The sequence below is a fragment of the Myotis lucifugus genome, unplaced genomic scaffold (assembly GCF_000147115.1).
Source record: "Myotis lucifugus unplaced genomic scaffold, Myoluc2.0 scaffold_280, whole genome shotgun sequence".
In the NCBI taxonomy this organism is placed as follows: Eukaryota; Metazoa; Chordata; class Mammalia; order Chiroptera; family Vespertilionidae; genus Myotis; species Myotis lucifugus.
In genome coordinates this window covers 197,272-216,355 of record NW_005871328.1, presented here as the reverse complement: position 1 = coordinate 216,355, position 19,084 = coordinate 197,272, and the positions used below count along the sequence as shown (strand labels likewise).

At 45.4% G+C, this 19,084-nt stretch overlaps 1 protein-coding gene and 1 pseudogene across 3 annotated transcripts in view; both read left to right on the top strand.

The window, feature by feature from the left end:
• The first annotated feature begins 994 nt into the window (after positions 1–994).
• LOC102423014 lies at positions 995–1,738 on the top strand (annotated as a pseudogene).
• Positions 1,739–10,964: 9,226 nt separating this feature from the next.
• SLC1A6 (solute carrier family 1 member 6) overlaps positions 10,965–19,084 on the top strand; it is a 19,577-nt gene continuing 11,457 nt past the window's right edge. The window contains exons 1-3 of one of the 3 annotated variants that reach the window (XM_023763322.1): positions 10,965–11,254; positions 17,231–17,467; positions 18,323–18,460. In XM_023763322.1, coding sequence (XP_023619090.1) covers positions 17,263–17,467; positions 18,323–18,460 — 343 coding nt within the window. In that variant the 5' untranslated portion in view covers positions 10,965–11,254; positions 17,231–17,262. The remainder of the gene's footprint in view (positions 11,255–17,230; positions 17,468–18,322; positions 18,461–19,084) is intronic. The other 2 variants (XM_023763323.1, XM_014465119.2) reach the window with 2 other exon arrangements.

Here is a 19,084-nt window from a genome sequence, read left to right as displayed (position 1 = left end):
CAACACCTTCATTTCAGACTTCTGGCCTCCAGGTTTGTGAGAGAATAAATTTCTATTGTTTTAAGCCACCCAGTTTGTGGTAATTTGTTATGGAAGTCCTAGGAAACTAATATAATGACATCTGTCTCTTTAGTCCGAAGTCCCTTGCCTACCCCTACCTCTGTGGGGCATTCACCATCACCTGTGCACACTGAAAGCACCTCTTCAGTGCGCCAAGAGCAGAACCAGAGAGAGGCAGCTGTGTTCTCTCCTGGTGTTCTGAGCTTATCATCATTTTCTTCTTTTTTAAAATATATATTTTTATTGATTTCAGAGAGAAAGAAAGAGGGAGAGAGAGATAGAAACATTCATGATGAGAGCGAATCATTGATTGGTTTCCTCCTGCACGTCCCCACCCCCACCCTCCACTGGGGATTGAGCCCGCAACCCGTGCCTGTGCCCTGACCGGTAATTGAACCGGGTCCTCCTGGTTCATAGGTCGATGTTCAACCGCTGAGTCACACTGACCGGGCTGACCTCATCTTCTATATGTTAGTTTCCCACCTTAATCCTAACGCTTCTGTCATTTCCTGCTGGACCCTCCTTTAAGTCAAATCCACCTGCCAGATTCCTGGAAACAGGGAGCCCATTGATAGGGTCCACACAGATCCATCCATTACCTGGGGTGCAGAGAGGTTGGAAATGGGTGGAGGGTGGCCTTGGGGATCCACCATAAAATCTCTTTCCCAATGGTTGATTGATTGAGTTATTTGACAAACATTACTGAGCTCCTGCTCTGTGTCATCACTGGACTTAGAACCAGGAGCCAAGAGTGATGAGAGACCAAGTCCTTTCCCTTATGGAGCTTCTCATCCAGTGGGGGAGATGGAAAATGCGAAACTAAAATAAGCCACCAAGTAATTGGGTGAAGAGCAGGCCACTGCAGCCTGTCCATGGCCACTTCTCAGGTGCAGAATGCTGCTTCCGGTGTTGGCTGGCCCATCGGTAGCCTAACATGGCTGGGCGGGAAGAGGGCAGCCCTGTGAAGGCCACCCCGCTCCGCAGCAACTCCTTAGGGTGGACATTGGTGGGAACACAGGGATGCAAGGAGACATACCACTTTTCTGGCACCCTGTGCCAACATATCTGTTGGGAAAGATGCATTTGATGCTTACCTACAGAGGGTGAAAAACCAGACAAGCTGATTTATACTGGGATTCTGGCCCAGACAACATATGGTGTGAAATGTTTCTCTTATTCTACAAGTGTGATGAGCCTTGCCTTTCTATCATACATTCTTGCACAGAATAATATCAGATTTGGAAGCCTGCCTTTGCAAATCTTATTTTATGGCATCATAGGACTCTTTATAGTGACCACCCCAGCACTGCTTCTCTTTGTTATAAAAGGCTAGGTCATTGGTTGTGCCACGAGGCCACAACAGACACTTATAAAGCCATTTCTTATAATGTTGTGCTTTCAGAAATGCGTACAGTGTTTCACCAGAATGACATGAAGATTCCAAACAGCACATACTAATACGTGTTTACTACGTTTTATGCTAAAGCAAAACCACTGTTAGTTAATCCAGGTCTCTTTCAAAACCCCGAAGACTATGACCATCTAATGGGCTATGACAAACGATTCACTTTTGATATGGAAGAAACCAGTGAAAACAAACAAGTTAAAGATGAAAAATGAGTCTATTGTTTTGATATTTGTGCTTGACTGTGATTTATGTTCCAATGTATAATAGTAACATTACCGTGACCTTTGTTTCCTGTTAAAAAATAAAATAAAATAAACCACTGAGATCATGTCTGATAGAAGTAATTGCTTAAGGTGCAATAAATCATCATCATCAAATAAATACCATCAGAAGCAGGACAACAAACTGCCAAAATGACATGATTCTATTTAAAAAAAACATGGTAAAATATACATAGCATCAAACTTACCATCTTAACCATGTCAAATGTACAGTTCAGTGGCTTTAAGTACATTCACATTGTTGTGTAGCCCTCACCACCATTCATCACCAGAACTTTTTCATCTTCCCAGACTGAAACTCTGCCCCATTAAACACTAACTCCCCATATCCCTCCCCTGGTTCCTGGCCATTCCACTTTCTCTCTCTGAACCTGATTGTTCTAAGTGCCTCATATAAGTGGAATCACACAGTATTTGTCCCTTTGAATCTGGCTTATTTCATTCACAGCATAATGGCCTCATGGTTTATCCATGCTGTAGCACATAGGCATGATTCTAATTTTGATAGAAAAAATATTCTTACCTAAAAGTAATCCAACGTGTTAGTGAAGGTTATGAATGGGATTTGTTTGAATCTTTCTTTATTTTTCAATTTTAGTTTAGATTCAATATTATTCTGTATTCATTTCAGAAGTACAGTATAGTGATTAGATGACAATCATGTACTTTATGGAGTGGTCCCCTAGCCCCCCAATATTTCAAGTACCCACCTGGCCCCATACATGTTATTACATTATTATTGACTAGATTTCCTATGCTGTAATTTACATCTCTGTAGCTATTCTGTAAATACCAATTTCCACTTAATCCCTTCACCTTTTTCACCTAGCCCACCAGCTCCCCTCCCCTCTGACAACTGTCAGTCTGTTCTCTGTAATTATGAATTTGTTTCTATTACTTGTTTATTTATTTTGTTCTTTAGGTTCCATACGTAAGTGAAATCATATGACATTTATCTTTCTCTGTCTGACATTTCATTTAGCATAATATCCTCTAGTCTACCCATGCTGTCACAAAAGGTAAGATTATATTCTTTTTTATGGCCAGGTAATATTCCATTGTGTATATGTATCACAACTTTTTCATTCATTTGTCTATTGATGGACACTTGGGTTGCTCCCATATCTTGGTTATTGTAAATAATGCTTCAATGAACATAGGGGTGCACATATTCTTTTGAATTAGTATTTTAGGTTTCTTTATACTAGTATATACCCAGAAGTGGAATCGCTGGGTCATAAGGCAGTTCCATTTAAAAATTTTTGAGACACCTCTGCACTGTTTTCCATAGTGGTTACACCAATCTGCATTGTCACCAACAGTGCATAAGGGTTCCCTTTTCTCCACATTCTTACCAACACTTGTTGTTTGTTGATTTATTGATGATAGCCATTCTGATAGGTGTGAGGAATATCTCATTGTGCTTTTAATTTGCATTTCTTTGATGATTAGTGATGTTGAGCAACTTTCCATATGTCTATTGGCCATCTGTATGTCCTCTTTGGAGAACTGTCTATTCAGGTCTTCTGCCCATGTTAAAAAATTTTTTTTTTGTTTTTTAGAGAGAGAAAGGGAGAGGGAGAGGGAGAGGGAGAGGGAGAGGGAGAGGAAGAGAGAGAAAGAGAAACATCCATTTGAGAAGATCAATTGGCTGCCTCCTATAGGCCCTCCCACTGGGAATCAAGCTGGAAACCCAGGCATGTACCCTGACCTAGAATCGAGCCAGCAACCTTTGGTGCACAGGACGATGTCCAACCAACTGAGCCACACCAGCCAGGGCTCTTCTGTCCACTTTTTAACTGTGTTGTTTCTTTTTCTTTTTTAAAATTCTTTATTGTTTAAAGTGTTATAGATGTCTCTTACTGGGTTGTTTCTTTTTCTGGTATTTAGTTGTATGAGTTCTTTATAAATTTTGGATGTTAACCCTTTATTAGATATATCACTGGCTAATATGTTCTCCCATTCAGTAGGTTGTCTTTTTATTTTCTTGATGGTTTCCTTTGCTGTGCAAAAACTTTATAGTTTGATGTAGTCCCATTTGTTTATTTTTTCTTTTGTTTCCCTTGCCCGAGGAGATCCATCAGAAAAAATATTGCTATGAGAAATGTCCGAGATTTTACTGCCTATGTTTTCTTCTAGGATTTTTATGGTTTCGAGTCGTACAAGTTTTTAATCCATTTTGAATTTATTCTTGTATATGGTGTAAGAAGGTGGCCTAGTTTCTTTTTTTTTTTTGCATGTATCTGTCCAATTAACCCAACACCATTTTATTGAATAGACTGTCTTTACCCCATTGTATATTCTTGCCTCCTTTGTCATAGATTAATTGACCATCTACATGTGGTTTTTTTCTGGGCTCTCTATTCCATTCCATTGATCTATGTGTGTTTTTATGCCAGTACCATGCTGTTTTGATTACCATACCCTTGTAATATAGATTGCTATCATGTAGCGTGATACCTTCCATTTGTTCTTCTTTCTCAAGATTGCTGTTGCTGTTCCGCATCTTTTATGTTTCCATACAAATTTTTGGATCATTTGTTCCAGTTCTGTGAAAAACACCATTGGTATTTTGATAGGAATTGTGTTGAATTTATGGATTGCTTTGGGTCGTATGGACATTTTAATGATGATAATTCTTCTTATCTATGAGCATTGTATATGTTTTCATTTATTAGTGTCATCTTCAATGTCTTATAATTTTCTGAGTAGAGGTGTTTTACCTCTTTGATTAAATTTATTCCTAGATATTTTATTTTATATTTGATGAAGTTATAAATGGGATTGCTTTCTTAGTTTCACTTTCTGATAGTTCATGATTGCTGTATAAAAATGGATTTGTGTGACTTTTTTGTTTCCTTCTACACTTTATGCATTTTCCAAATTTTCTACAATAAACAGGTATTACCTTGATCATAAAAAAATCTTTAAAATGTCTGTCCTCCGTGCCTTTTCCCTCTCTTCCCTGCCATGATGTTGCTTTCTAGTGTTTCTCGCTCAGGCTCCCCAGCTCCTGCAGCTGCCACCAGGGACACACTGAGACCCTACAGTGTGTTCCTCATTGCCTGTTTATTGGAATTTTATTTCTTTTTAAGTTGTGATGGCTATTTTTTTTACAGTAGTCCCCCTTTATCCATGGTTTTGTTTTCTGCAGTTTCAGTTACCCATGGTCAACTGTGGTCTGAAAATAGTAAATGGAAAATTCCAGAAATAAACAATTCATACGTTTTACATTGTGCACCATTCTGAGCAGCATGATGAAACCGAGCCCTCCCACTGTGCCCCAATGTGAATCATCCCTCTGTCTACCATGTGTGCTGTGTACACTCCCTGCCCATGACTCACTCAGCAGCCGTCCGGGTTATCAGGTTGACGGTCATGGCATCGCACTGCTTGTGTTCAAGTACACTCATTTTACTTAACAATGGCCCCTAAACCATTCACATAGCTTTTATTACAGTACATTGTTATAATTGTTCTATTTTAGTATTATTGTTAATCTCTTATTGTGTCTAATTTGTAAGTTAAGCTTTATCACAGGTGTGTATACATAGAAAAATAATAAACAAAGGACATCACTAGCAATCTGGGAATGTAACCTCCACGGGTAAGGGCGTGACTACTGTGTTTATTTTTCCTTTTTTTTTGTTTTTTAAAAATATATTTTATTGATTTTTTTACAGAGAGGAAGGGAGAGGGATAGAGAGTTAGAAACATCGATGAGAGAGAAACATCCATTCAGCTGCCTCCTGCACACTCCCTACTGGGGATGTGCCCGCAACCAAGGTACATGCCCTTGACCGGAATCGAACCTGGGACCCTTGAGTCCGCAGGCCGACGCTCTATCCACTGAGCCAAACTGGTTAGGGCTATTTTTCAAATGTATTTTTATTGAAATATAATTGACATACAACACTGTGTAAGTTTAAAGTGTACAATGTGTCGATTTGTTACATTGATACATTGCAACATGATTAAATGGTAATGTTAGTTCACACCTCTATCATGTCACATAATTATCTTTTTTTTGGTGATGGGATCCATTAAGATCTAGTCTTTTAGCAACTGTGAAGTTTATAATACAGTGTATTGCTGTCTGTAATCACCATGCTGTGCATTAGACCTCCAGGACTTCTTATCCAGGTCTGTTCATTTTTCTACTGCCGCTTCTAAGTGCCTGTCTAGAGGGAAGTCTCAGCAAGAAGCAGACTCAAACAGGAGAGTTGGTGAGGACATGGTGGTGGCGTAAGGAAACAGTATAGGATGGTGCAGTCACCTGGAGCTAGCAGCACCTGGGAGCTGTTACTCTCTCTGAGCAGGAGCAGGAGCAGGAGAAGGAGAAGGAGGGAGCAGTTACTGCCAGAATCTGCCAGGACCTGTGGTCTACAGTCCAGGGGCACAGCCATCCGCAGTGAGACTGGAAGGAGGGGCCGGAGGGCAACATGCCCTGGCCTCACTCTCCTCCATCCTTTGGACCTCCCGCAAGTGTCTTCCTTTACCTGAACCCAGCCAGAACCGGACAGTGAGGGAGCCTGAGGGTACAACCCACGAGGGTCAAAGTCCTAGGACACAGAAGCAAGGGAGGAAGAAGGGTGTCCCAGGAGGCCATGGGAAGGTCTCCAGGGCGATTTCTCATTGAGACAGAGCTCTGAGGGCAGCTCTATGCTTCCCTGCTCAGAACAATGCTGGGCACAAAGCAGACGCTCAGAAACGTTAAAGAAACAATCGGGGACTAGAAGGAGACTGATTTTTTCATTGTAAAGTACACATAACGAAACTTACCATTGTAACCATTTCCCCAGCTTTATTGAGATACAGCGGACACAGAACACTGTGTAAGTTTAAGCATGTGATGACTTGCTACATTTATGTATTGCAAATGATTCCCACCATAGCCATGATAACCACTTAGAAGTCACAGGGCAGTGTTATGAAGTACATTCATGATGTTGTGCAATCAACACCTAGTTCCAGAACTTTTTCATCGCCCCAAAAGGAAACCCCACATCCATTAGCAGTCACTCTCCTTTCCTTCCCCCCTTCAGCCCCCGACAACCACTCAGCTGTGTTCTGTCGCTATGGATTTATTTATCCTGAATATCTTACATCAGTATAAACCCAGGCTGGATTTGGGGGAAAATGAACGTATCCCCTCATCTTTGAATCTCCTTTTCTCCCCTGAAATTCTGCCTGTGGTTTCAGTCACTTCACTTGTATATCGGGCCACTGTGGTTATAAGGAGGAGGGTGGGGCTCAGAGGAGGGGGAACCTGGCCTTTCTCTCCCTGCTCCTCTGCTCCCTTTGGGGCCCTGGGAATGATGGGGAACCTGACAGCTGATAATGAGACTCCCTCTCCCTTAATGACTCCGGGGGCTGCGGGGATGCCTCAGGCCAACTCTGCCCTAATTAATTAATAGGGAGCACTTTCCACAGAGGATTAGCCTCGATTCCTCCTGTCTCAGGCTCCTCTTGGCTCAGCCCCTGTTCAGGCCCCACCCCTCGGACAGGGCAGTCATCTGGGACGGCCTGGGGATGCTCCATCCGAATGCTGGGCCAGAGCTGGAGCCACTGGTCAGAGTGGACCTGAGCGGGGCGCCAGCTCTGGCTCAACAATGTGGGCTGTGAGCCCCTTTACACCTGTAAACGGAGTCAGCAGCCTTTCCCTTATTGAGAGAATGAGACACTCCCAGAGCCAGGGCGAGGGGGGTGGGGTGGGCACCTCTTTGGGTGGATCTGTAATTTCCAAAGAGCGAAATATGTCAGATTCTTTCTAGCATTTATTTATTTATTTATTTACTTACTTACTTACTTACTTATTTATTTTTCTCTTTTAAAAAACTATTTTTCAATTATAGCTCAGATTCTTTTTTCTTTATGAGGCATTCTTTGGAGATATAGTTACACTATCTTTTCTCCACTTGGAGGTAATAAAGATATTCTCCTAAAAAAGATAAATCATATTTCAATGTCAGTTGAACCCTCCCTGCCTCCCATAAAACTAATGCAAAACTCATTGATGATCTTCAAAAACTACTTTAGAAAAATAGTAAAGTAGGTACACAGTATTCAGTGCATTGACAGAGCAGGCTCTGCTTAGTCCTGTTGTTTGTCCTTGGGTTTGGGGTTGTTTCCAATTTTTAAATATAGTGGATAAAGGTATTATGTACATCCTTGAAAAAAAATCAGTGGTGAGGTTAATGTAAAAATTTAAAGACAGAATCAGTGAGTGTTGAGCCAAGCCATATGGCAGACCGAAGCAAAAGAAAAATCAAGAATTCTGATCCTGTCCTTTTTTGGGAAGTGTTGACATTTTGTTAATTGTGGATATTTCGCATTCATTTTGGATATTGAATAATGAAATGTGTTAATATTTGGGAGATCTTTGTAATTCAGTGAAGTAACATTTTTCAAATGACTAGTGCATGATGTTTCAAAATCATGCATGGATAAAGATGCACTCAATGGACTTTAATGTTAATTTAAAAAGTACAACACTTCGCTGATAATTCAGATCCCACTTTGCAACTATCCTTTAAGGAACTAAAATGTGTTGCGTTTTGGTGCGGTCTCAAAGAATAGTCACAATGACCTGAAAAACCGAGCAAAATACTCTTTCCTTTTAAAATTACCTGTTCATGTAAGATTGAATTTTCTTCAAATACTTCGATCAAAACAACATATCCCCGCAGATTCAATGCACAAAATACATTTAATTCTTGTGATTCATGGTACTTTTGTTCTAGAAAGTTGTGCAAACACTGAATTAGCGGATAAACCGTTGCTCCCAGGGAGATAGACTGGGTGAGGTTGCTGCGAGCCTCTGCTCACATTTTTGTCAATCAGTCATCAACCAATCAATACCTGACTGTTTTATGGGCGTTTCTGTTTAAAGACACCAATTGAATATAGTCTATGATAAAATGTACGTATCTATCTATATGTAATTCACTGACATTGAATTCACAGCCAACAACATCGTAACTCTTGCCAGAATGAAGCTTACCTAATACATATTTTCTCCGTGGCGCACATCACAGCCTTCTTAAGCTGACAAACAGTAGACAGCACTTCGGCACTATGCCTGGGAGCCGTTTTAAAATCCACAGAAATGAGGAAAACGTGACACCAACTAGACCACGGGAAGGCCATCTTTCATGTACGACAGCTGGTCCAAGAAGGCAGAGCGCACATCGCCTTGTTCAACCGCAGCTGGGACACACCTGTTGGCCTGTTGGCTGCTCTGGGCAATTCGCTAATGACCACAAAAGTGCCACCAGCATTGATTTTGGGTCACAGATACGTTTATGCGAGTGGGTGAATTTGCTACTCTGGAGTCTGCACATAATCAAGAGCAACTGTATGCACCCCCCCCGTCTTTTTATTAAGCTGGACATCAAAGCCATCTGCAAAAGTGTGAAACATTGCCTTTCTTGTTTTGGAAAATATTATTTTTCATAAAATATGCTTTTTATGTGAAAACGAATAAATACATATTTTAAACCCTCAGCTTTAATTTCTAATACAGTAATGATTAATTGGTATAACTCAGATAGGTGCATATTCTTTGGAGTCCTCCAGGATCTTATTATTTTATTAACATTTTAAAATTAAAGTCTAGTTGGCATATAATGTTATATTAGTTTCAGGTGTACAACATAGTGATTCAACATTTATAAACCTTATGATGTGATTGACCACCACAGTAAGCCTCATAACCATCTATCACCATGCAAAGTTATTACATTATTGACTCTATTCCCTGTACTGTACATGATTGTTTTAATTAACAGACACAATTTCTTATAATAATTTTAGATTTACAAGAAAATTGAAAAGATAGTACATGGAGTTCCCTTATCCTCTCCACCCAACAATTTCCATTATTATTATTATATTTTTAAAATATTTTTTATTGATTTCAGAGAGGACGAGAGGGAGAGAGAGATAGAAACATCAATGATGAGGGAGAATCATGGATCAGCTGCCTCCTGCATGCCTCCAACTGGGGATTGAGCCCGCCTCCCAGGCTTGTGCCCTGACTGGGAATTGAACTGTGACCTCCTGGTTCATAGGTTGACACTCAACCACTCACCTACACCGGCTGGACTATTGTTTTTAATCCTCACTCAACTATATGTTTTTGATTTGAGAGACAGAGAGAGAGAGAAAAAGAGAGGTGTGAGAACAATATTGATTGGGTTGCCTCTCATATGCACCCCGACCAGGAATGGAACTCACAACCTTTTGGTGTATGGGACTACTCTCCAACTGACTGAGCCACCCAGCCAGGGCTCCCTTATTATTAATATTGTCCATTAGGATGATACAATTGTTATACTTAATGAGTTAATATTGATACATTATTATTAAAATCCATACCCTATTGAGATTTTCTGTTTTTTCTTCACATCCTTTTTCTGTTCCAGGAGCCTCTGCAGGACCCCATATTATATTAGTCATCATGTCTCCTTAGTCTCCCGTGACAGTTTTTCTGACTTTCTTTGTTGTTGTTATTATTATCTGTGTGTGGCTCAGTGGTTGTCAACTTATGAACCAGGAGGTCACGATTTGAATCCCGGTCAGGACACATACCCCGGGGTTGTGGGCTCAATCTCCAGTGTGGGACGTGCGGCTCTGTGCTCACCTTTTAAAAATGGCAAGGAGCTGACAGAGCGGCGGGAGTTGTGGGCAGCGATGTCAGCGCCCTTTGAGAAGAAAAGCGGGATCAGCGCGCTGGACAAATGACTGCTGAAGACAGCAAAGAATAATATTAATTACAATAGTAACAGGTATGCGCTTTAATTTCCTGTGGGGTCAGCAGAGTCCATGCGTTGTTTAGCTAAGGAGGCCAGGCTCAGAGAGGGAGAGGGGCTGGCCCGGCACACACAGCGGCCCAGGCACACAGCCCCCAAGGGGAGCAGCGGGCCGAGGAGCCCACGCGCGGGAGCTGTGGTCACTGGGCCTCCCGCACCCACGCTTTCCCGGGGCCTCCGCCCGGGATGCGGACGCGGGCCGACTCCAGGGGTGCCAGGAGCGAGTCTGGGCTCCCAGGGATGTCCAGGTCGCCAGGTCTCGGAGGGCCGGGGAGGCAGCAGGAGGCTGGGGCTCGGAGGCGCGGCTCTGCGCGGGGGCGGGGGCAGGACGCGAGAGAGCCACCCACCCCGCCCACCTCAGGATCCCCCTCCTTCCGCAGACACGCGGCGCGCCCTTTCTGCGCTGCAGCGGAGTCTGGGCGCAGGGGAGGCGGGGGGCATCCCTGAGGGGATCCCTTCCCCTCCCCCGGCCGCCCGGGGCCCCGGCACCCACGTGAGCGCACGGCCGGCGCGGATCCCACCGGCTGCACAGCGCGTCCTGGCTCGGCACCCGTGCCTCCGCCGCCCGGGTCCCCACGCCGGCACCGCGCTGTCCCTGCCGGGTCCCCGCTGCCCGAGCCGGGCGCTTGGCGGGGCTCCGGCTCCTGCCACCGGGACGCAGCGTACAGGCCGAGGCGCCGCTCCAGACGCGGGTGAGTGGGGACACCACGGCCCGCACGCGTAGGGACGGTCCCGGAGGCGCAGGGCAGGCGGGATCCCAGGCGGGTTTGGACCACGCCGGGGTCAGGCGGGTGGGGCGCCATCTCTGGCCGCTCGTTCAGTTCCTCCCTGCCCCTTAGAGCCGCCGCCGCCGCTCACCTCCCGGTCGCCCTGCTGAGTTTCCTGCCGTTAGTTACCGAGCCCGGGTCTCCCTGCCCCCTCCTCGCCCCCATCCCGTCCCTCTACCTGTGGCCTCCGCTCCTGGGCAGGTTCCAGCTCTGGGTCTGATGCCTTGACCCTCAACAGGGCTCGTCCCTGGTCTATTAGAGGGGTTTCCTCCAACTCGACAGACCTGGCTGTGACCGAGACTGGTCACGGCTGCAGGGAGGCGAGGTCCAAAGATGGGTGGGCGGTGGTGGTGATGGGTGTGTGTGTGTGTGTGTGTGTGTGTGTGTGTGTGTGTTTGGGACAATTTATGGGGTTGCCTTCCCAAAGGAAGACGTGTGGAAGAGGTGTGTGCGGCGGAATATTTAAACGTGGGGATGTATGTGAATGTCTGAAGTTTTTCCGTCTTGTGTCCCAAGTGTGTGTGTGTGTGTGAATTGTTTGGCGCTGCACGCCTGGAGTGTCATTTACAAAGGGGACCTGTGTAGGGCCGTGAAAGTCCATGTGGGGGTTTGCGTGTTTGAAGAGGGATGGGGGGGCTGTGTGGGTGGATGGTGTGCCAGGACTGTGGCCCCGAGTGTGCACACGTGTCTGTGTGTGTAAATATCGTATGACTGACGCTGCATTGAGTGCCGTTGCATTTCGGAAGCTGTGTCTGGGGCTGTATGTCTGAACAGTTCTCTGTATGTGATCGTGTGTCTCTGTGTGGCGGCGTATGTGTCAGTTGCACACAAGAGGTGTGTGCGGTTGTGTGTCAAGTGTGTGCGTGTGTGAGATGTGTGTGATTTCCTTCTTCTCTTTCCCCTCACGCTTCCCAGTTAGGCCAGCAGAGGGGTGAGATAAAATGTATGGAAAGCCACCTTGCTTTGTCTACTGTAGTTTGTTTCAGCTTTAGAACATAAGAGACTTTCCTTTTCCCCCTCGGCTCCGAGGGCCACGAGCACATCTCATTGGAGCCTGGAGGTTGGGGAACCAGTGGGGAGATGGATCCTTGAATCTCTGCAAGGACAAGGGGGCACTAGAAGGACCATTTCCCGAGCAGGAAGCCTAAGAAGCAGGGTTAAGAGAACACCTGGGACCAGGAGAGACTAGAAAAGAGAGAAGTCAGGCTGAGGGGACAAGCCCCCAGGCGTCCAAGAGACACTGAGAAAGGCCCAAGCGGAAGCCAAGGTCCTGGGAAAACCATTTCAAGTCAAGAATTGCCTGACAAGTGACGCAGACAGGACTGAGAGAAACGGGGAGGAAGACATTCTCTTGCTTCAGCGGTTTTCTCTGTCCTCAATCATGAGTCTGTTGGGTCTCTGCTTTATATGAACCACAGTTGGCATCTATTTCATGCTCGCCAGGCGCTGTTCAAAGCATCACCTGAACTGGGCCGTCTAAACCACATAGAAGGACACCGGTTCCTGCAAGGCGGAGCAGGGGTTGAAATAAGGGCTCAGGGATGCTCTTCTAATAGGCCAGGGTTGAGGAAAGTTTTTTATTAACGGGCCAGAGAGACTGACTGTTTTGTAGCCCATATAATCTCCGTCCCAGTAACTCACCTCAGACATTATAGCACATAGACAATACATAAGGAATGAGTCTGGGTGTGTTCCAATAAAACTTTATTTACAACAACAAGCCGGGGGCTGGATTTGGCCCTCAGACTATGGGTGTGCCCATGCCTGCTCTATGCCATACTATTTTTTTGGAAAGAAGAGAAAAGAAAGAGACAAAACTAGCTCTGGAGTTGTTGTGACTAGTTTAGATCTCAGCTGAACAGTCCCTTGGGATCCTTGGGCAGCTTGGAGCTACCACTGCTCAAAGACTGGAAACATACACCCTAGAGGAGAAGGAGAAATTACGAGTTTCCTGTGTTGTGTGTGATCCCATGTCTGGGATCTTTCACAGCAAAGTGAGAAGCAGCATCAGTGGATCCATTTGGAGCAGGAACCAACTGGGGTTTGGCATTCGGGACCTGGAACTGAGACCTGGGCAGTTAAGGCAGATGACCCAGCCCTCAGATGTAGGGGGAAGCAAAGGAGGCCAAGGAAGACAGTGAGCTCAGAAAAGTAGCTGCTCAGCCAATGGCAGGAAAAAACCAAAGAGTCCAGAGGCCTACCTGCTGGTAGAACTGAGACTTTCTACAGACTCTCAGCTCCGACCTGGATGAATGCAGGCAGTGGGGGTGGGGTGAGGAGACACATCCAAAGCTCTGATCCCTCAGAGACTAGCTGGGTGAGACCAAGTTCTTACCGGTGCAGCAATCCCAGGCAAACCAAATAGGCACAGAGTTCCGCAGTTTGCTGCCTTCCTTTGGCTTAGAGCAGTGGTTCTCAACCTTCCTAATGCCGCGACCCTTTAATACAGTTCCTCATGTTGTGGTGACCCCCAATTTCATTGTTACAAATTGAACATAATTAAAGCATAGTGATTAATCACAAAAACAATATGTAATTATATAGGTGTTTTCCAATGGTCTTAGGCGACCCCTGTGAAAGGGTCGTTCGACCCCAAAGGGGTCGCGACCCACAGGTTGAGAACCGCTGGCTTAGAGAGTTGTTTTTTAAAAAAAATAGATTTTTATTGATTTCAGAGAGGAAGGGAGAGGGAGAGATAGAAACATCAATGATGAGAGAGAATCATCGATCGGCTGCCTCCTGCACACCCCACAATGGGGATCGAGCCCACAATCCAGGCATATGCCTTACCAGGGAATCAAACCGTGACCTCCTGGTTCATAGGTTGATGCTCAGCCACTGAGCCATGCCTGCCGGGCTTGGAGAGTGTTTTCTAACAGTGAGGTGCATCTGGTGTATCAGTCAGGAGACAAGCACACTGAAAAGAGTTTAAGATAAGGACTATTTACAAAGGTCTGAGCAGGGTTAAGGGAAACCAGCAAGGCTGGTGCAGCACTCAGGGACCAGCAGGAGTGGAGATTCACAGGGAGGGAGCAGGAGAGGGACCCAAGGAGAGTGGAGGCTGTAACAGAGGCTGTCATTTTTAAAAATTGAAGTATATTTGACAGATAACATTGAGAAAATTTAAGGTGTACAGCATGCTGTTTGGTACATTTATATATTGTACTATGATTGCCATTATAGTGAGAGTTAGAACCTGTATTGCGTCAAGAGGTCCAAGAGCACCCATAGGGGAAAGGACAGTCTCTTCAACAAATGGTGTTGGAAAAACAGGATAAGCAAATGCAGAATGGTCAAACCGGACCCCTGTCTCACACCACTCACCAAAATTAACTCGAAATTGGTCAAAGACTTACACATAAGACCTGAACCATAAAATTCCTAGGAGAGAACAGAGGAAAGAAGCTCCTTGATATTGGGCAATGCTTTTTGGATATGACACCAAAAGGACAAGCAACAAAACAAAAAAAAAAATCAACAAGTGGGACTACATCAAACTTAAAAGCTTCTGAACAGCAGAAGAAAGCATTAGCAAAGCAAAAAGGCAACCTGCAGAATGGGAGAAAATTTTTTGCAAACCATATATTGGAAAATGGGTTCAGATTCAAAATACATAAAGAACTCATACAACTCAGTAACCAAAGAAACCTCCCAAATCCAACTAAAAAAACGGGCAGAGGAACTGTATAGACATTTTCCGAAGGAAGACATCTGGATGCCAGTAGGCAGAGAGGATTGTCTGATGGGAGCTGTGGCCTTAGGTCGAGGAACACAGCCACTGCCAAACAGGGGCGTGGCAGGGGGAACGGGGAGAGCCAATGTTCCATCCCCTCCCACCCTCCACTCTCCTGTTGCCCTCTGCTGGCCTGACCCAGCGGGGAGCCAGTGGGCAAGGGAGCCTGGGCAGTGCCATCTCTAGTGGTCAGCCTTTGACCTGGGAGTGAATCTAGAGCAGCGGTTCTCAACCTGTGGGTCGCAACCCCTTTGGGGGTTGAATGACCCTTTCACAGGGGTCGCCTAAGACCATCGGAAAACACATATATAATTACATATTGTTTTTGTGATTAATCACTATGCTTTAATTATGTTCAATTTGTAACAATGAAAATACATCCTGCATATCAGATATTTACATTATGATACATAACAGTAGCAAAATTACAGTTATGAAGTAGCAACGAAAATAATGTTATGGTTGGGGGTCACCACAACATGAGGAACTGTATTAAAGGGTCGCGGCATTAGGAAGGTTGAGAACCACTGCTCTAGAGGAATAACAGAATTCCAGGACCCACTTTTTTTTTTTTTTTGCTGTAAGATCAGTATAGACTAGGCTGCCTATCCTTCAGGAACTGGAGGCCCAGTGCTCAGGGTCCATGAAACTTTTAGGAACCCACAGAAATTTTTCACTTCTTTTAAAATCAGAAGAAAGAATTAAACTTCAAGTCAAAGAAAATATTTTAATACATAATATGAGGTGAAATCCACATAACAGAAAACCAACCGTTTCAAAGTGGTAGTCAGTGGCATTTGGTATAGTCACAATGTTGTACAACCATCACCTCTACCTAGTTCCAAGATTATATAGTCATCTTTATATCAATGCAGTTGTGAAATACAATTTTTTTTTTTTTACAGAGAGGAAGGGAGAGGGATAGAGAGTTAGAAACATTGATCAGCTGCCTCCTGCACACCCCCTACTGGGGATGTGCCCGCAACCAGAGTACATGCTCTTGACCGGAATCGAACCTGGGACCCTTCAGTCCACAGGCCAACGCTCTATCCACTGAGCCAAACCGGTCAGGGCCTGAAATACAATTTTAATGGAGGAAGGAGTCCACAGAGGTAAAAGTTCCTCAGGCCCATGAAAGTCACAATTTCTAAGCTGCCCTATATATGTAAGGCAAGCGTGTCAAACTTGTGGCTCACAGGCTGCAGTCCTCATTTAAATAAACTCCTGAGCCGGGAGTGTGACATGCTTGATGTAAGGTGTTTGGTTGGTAAAAGGTTAGGAAGGTGTTTATTTTTATATGTATTTTATTAATGTGTATTAAAACATAATTAGCTGGAATGAGGGCGAGGGCGGGCTAGAAGAGGTCAATGGGGAAAAGGGGGACATACCTAAGACTTTCAACAATAAAGATGAAAAAATCATGATTAAAGACCCAATGTATCTAAAGTTTCCATTTGAGATACATTTATTTAGAACGTAAATAAGATTGCATGGATATGGCCGAATTTAAAGAGCAGACACAAAAGTCTGACGTAGGGAAAACAGTGAGATTCTGAACATCACATTTCCCTTCAAAGGTGGATCCTAAAGGACCACCGGGGTCAAGGATGATAACCATTTCCTTCGCAAGAGGCTCTTCTCCCTTCCTGTTGCTCACCCAGGCACTCCGGCAGAGCAGCTGCATTTATTGGACACCCACTGTTTGCCAGGCACTTGCTGTCATCGATTTTGTTGTTGAAAGGCCATTTGTGAGCATCTCCAGGCCAGACACCAAACCACATTAAAATGGAGTGGGGGCTAGCCCCCAGGAACCATGTTTAGGGCTCCGCATGCGGTGGCCTTGTTAGATTGGCTCATTAGATGGGACAGCCACCAATTGCTTGTGATGATCTTACTGAATAAGGACAGGGCTGGAGTCAGGGAGTGGCAAAAGAACCTATTATATCGCGGTCTCCTTCCCTGCCTCTTCCCAGACAAGCAGGGAAGCAATTCTGAGACCCTCACTCTTTTCTGCCAAGACCTGACCCTTGAACCCTAGGCAGAGTCCTCAGGTGTCCCCGCAGATGCCCCTCCCCTGCTGTCTGGATTCTCTTCGAGTTTCTCAGCCGCTTCCTCCACCCTGCCACCCTCCCTCTGCCCACATCCTACTCTGTCCTGTTCCCCACCAGGCCCAGGGCCCTCTGTTCCCCGCAGATAGACGATGAGCAGCCACGCCAACAGCCTGTTCCTGCGGGAGAGTGGCCAGCGGCTTGGCAGGATGGGCTGTCTGCAGCGGCTGCAGGACAGCATGCAGCAGAGAGCACTGCGCACGCGCCTGCGCCTGCAGACCATGACCCGCGAGCACGTGCTGCGCTTCCTGCGCAGGAACGCCTTCATCCTGCTGACCATCAGCGCTGTGATCATAGGTGAGTGGGCTGGGAGGGCGGGGACTTCAGGGAAATTCCTTGCACTCACGTCTCTTCATTCCACCAACTCCTTCTCACCTGCACACATTCACATCTTGTCCTACCAGTGACCGTTCCTGTGTAGAACACACACACAGATAGTGCACACTTATGCAAAAACAGCTCTGTGCCCACACAATGTCATATGTATATGTATGTGTGCACACACATGTGCACACTAGACAAACACACTTTCTACATATGAATACACAAACATGAACACATTAATTTATGCATGCACAGAACTTACATTTGCAAAGATGTAAACTCACACAGTTGCACACATACTGGAACTTGCATGCACATTCACACACACACACACACACACACACACACATTCCTCTGCACACACTCTGAGCTTAAATACACATGCACTTCCATGGAGCCGTGGGACCCACCTCTGTGCTGCACACGCAGCATCAAGCCCCCGCTCACCCATGCGTGCCCGCTGCGCACGCAGCCTCCTGGTGATGGCTCGTTACAGCGTGAGGGTGTCACGACCACATAGGCTTTTATTATATAGGATAAGTCACACCTCTATACACACATGGGAAAAACATGTGCATGGGTCCACATATACAAGTACAGACATATACACAAATGAGTGTATGCTGTCACATATGTGTGCATGTGTGCAGATGTTTACACACAAATTTACACAGTATCAACATGGTGACATAAATCCATTCATTCCTACAATGTACACACACACATACACAGAATGTTTCTCTCTTCCTCTCACCCCCATCCACACACACCCTTCTTGGGAAGGACGGCTCCTGCTGGGGGCTGAGTGACCCAAACTCCACTCCCTAGGGGTCAGCCTGGCCTTTGGCCTGCGCCCGTACCAGCTCACCTACCGCCAGATCAAGTACTTTTCTTTCCCCGGGGAGCTTCTCATGAGGATGTTGCAGATGCTGGTGCTGCCGCTCATCGTCTCCAGCCTGGTCACAGGTGAGAGAGCCCAGGCCAGTGCTGGCCTTCAAGACCCACCCCGCAGCCCAAGCTTAAACCTGGAGCCAAAGTGGTCCCAAGCATGGGGCCACCTCCCTAATTTAGGACCTCAAACATGGAGTGTTCACCTAGCCCAGAGTCCTTGGCCAAAGCCCAGATCCTGATCAGACCCCATCTTACCTATCCCACTTATCTCAGTAACTTTTCCATACTTTTCACTGGAGATAAAATACCAGCATGCCAGGAGCTGAGTATCATGCAGAGGTGAAAGGAGGGCTGTGGTGGGACAGCCAGGGAAGGTAGGGGGGATATGGCATGGATGGTCAGGGAGTGTGACATGGATCAGGTGTTTGAGGTAGAGGTGACAGGATGGTGGGTGAAGGTGGGATGGACTATGCAGGGGTCAGTACATTTTTTCTGTAAAGGACCAAGTAGTAAATATTCCTACTTTAGGGGCCATTTGGTCTCCTTCATGACTACTCAATTTTGCCATTGTAGCACTAAAACAGCTGTAGATTAATATGTGTATAAATGGGTGTGGTTGTGTTCTAGTAAACCTTTATTTACAAAACAGGGAGTGGCCAAATTTGGCCCTTTGGTGGTTGATTGCCATCTCTAGATTTG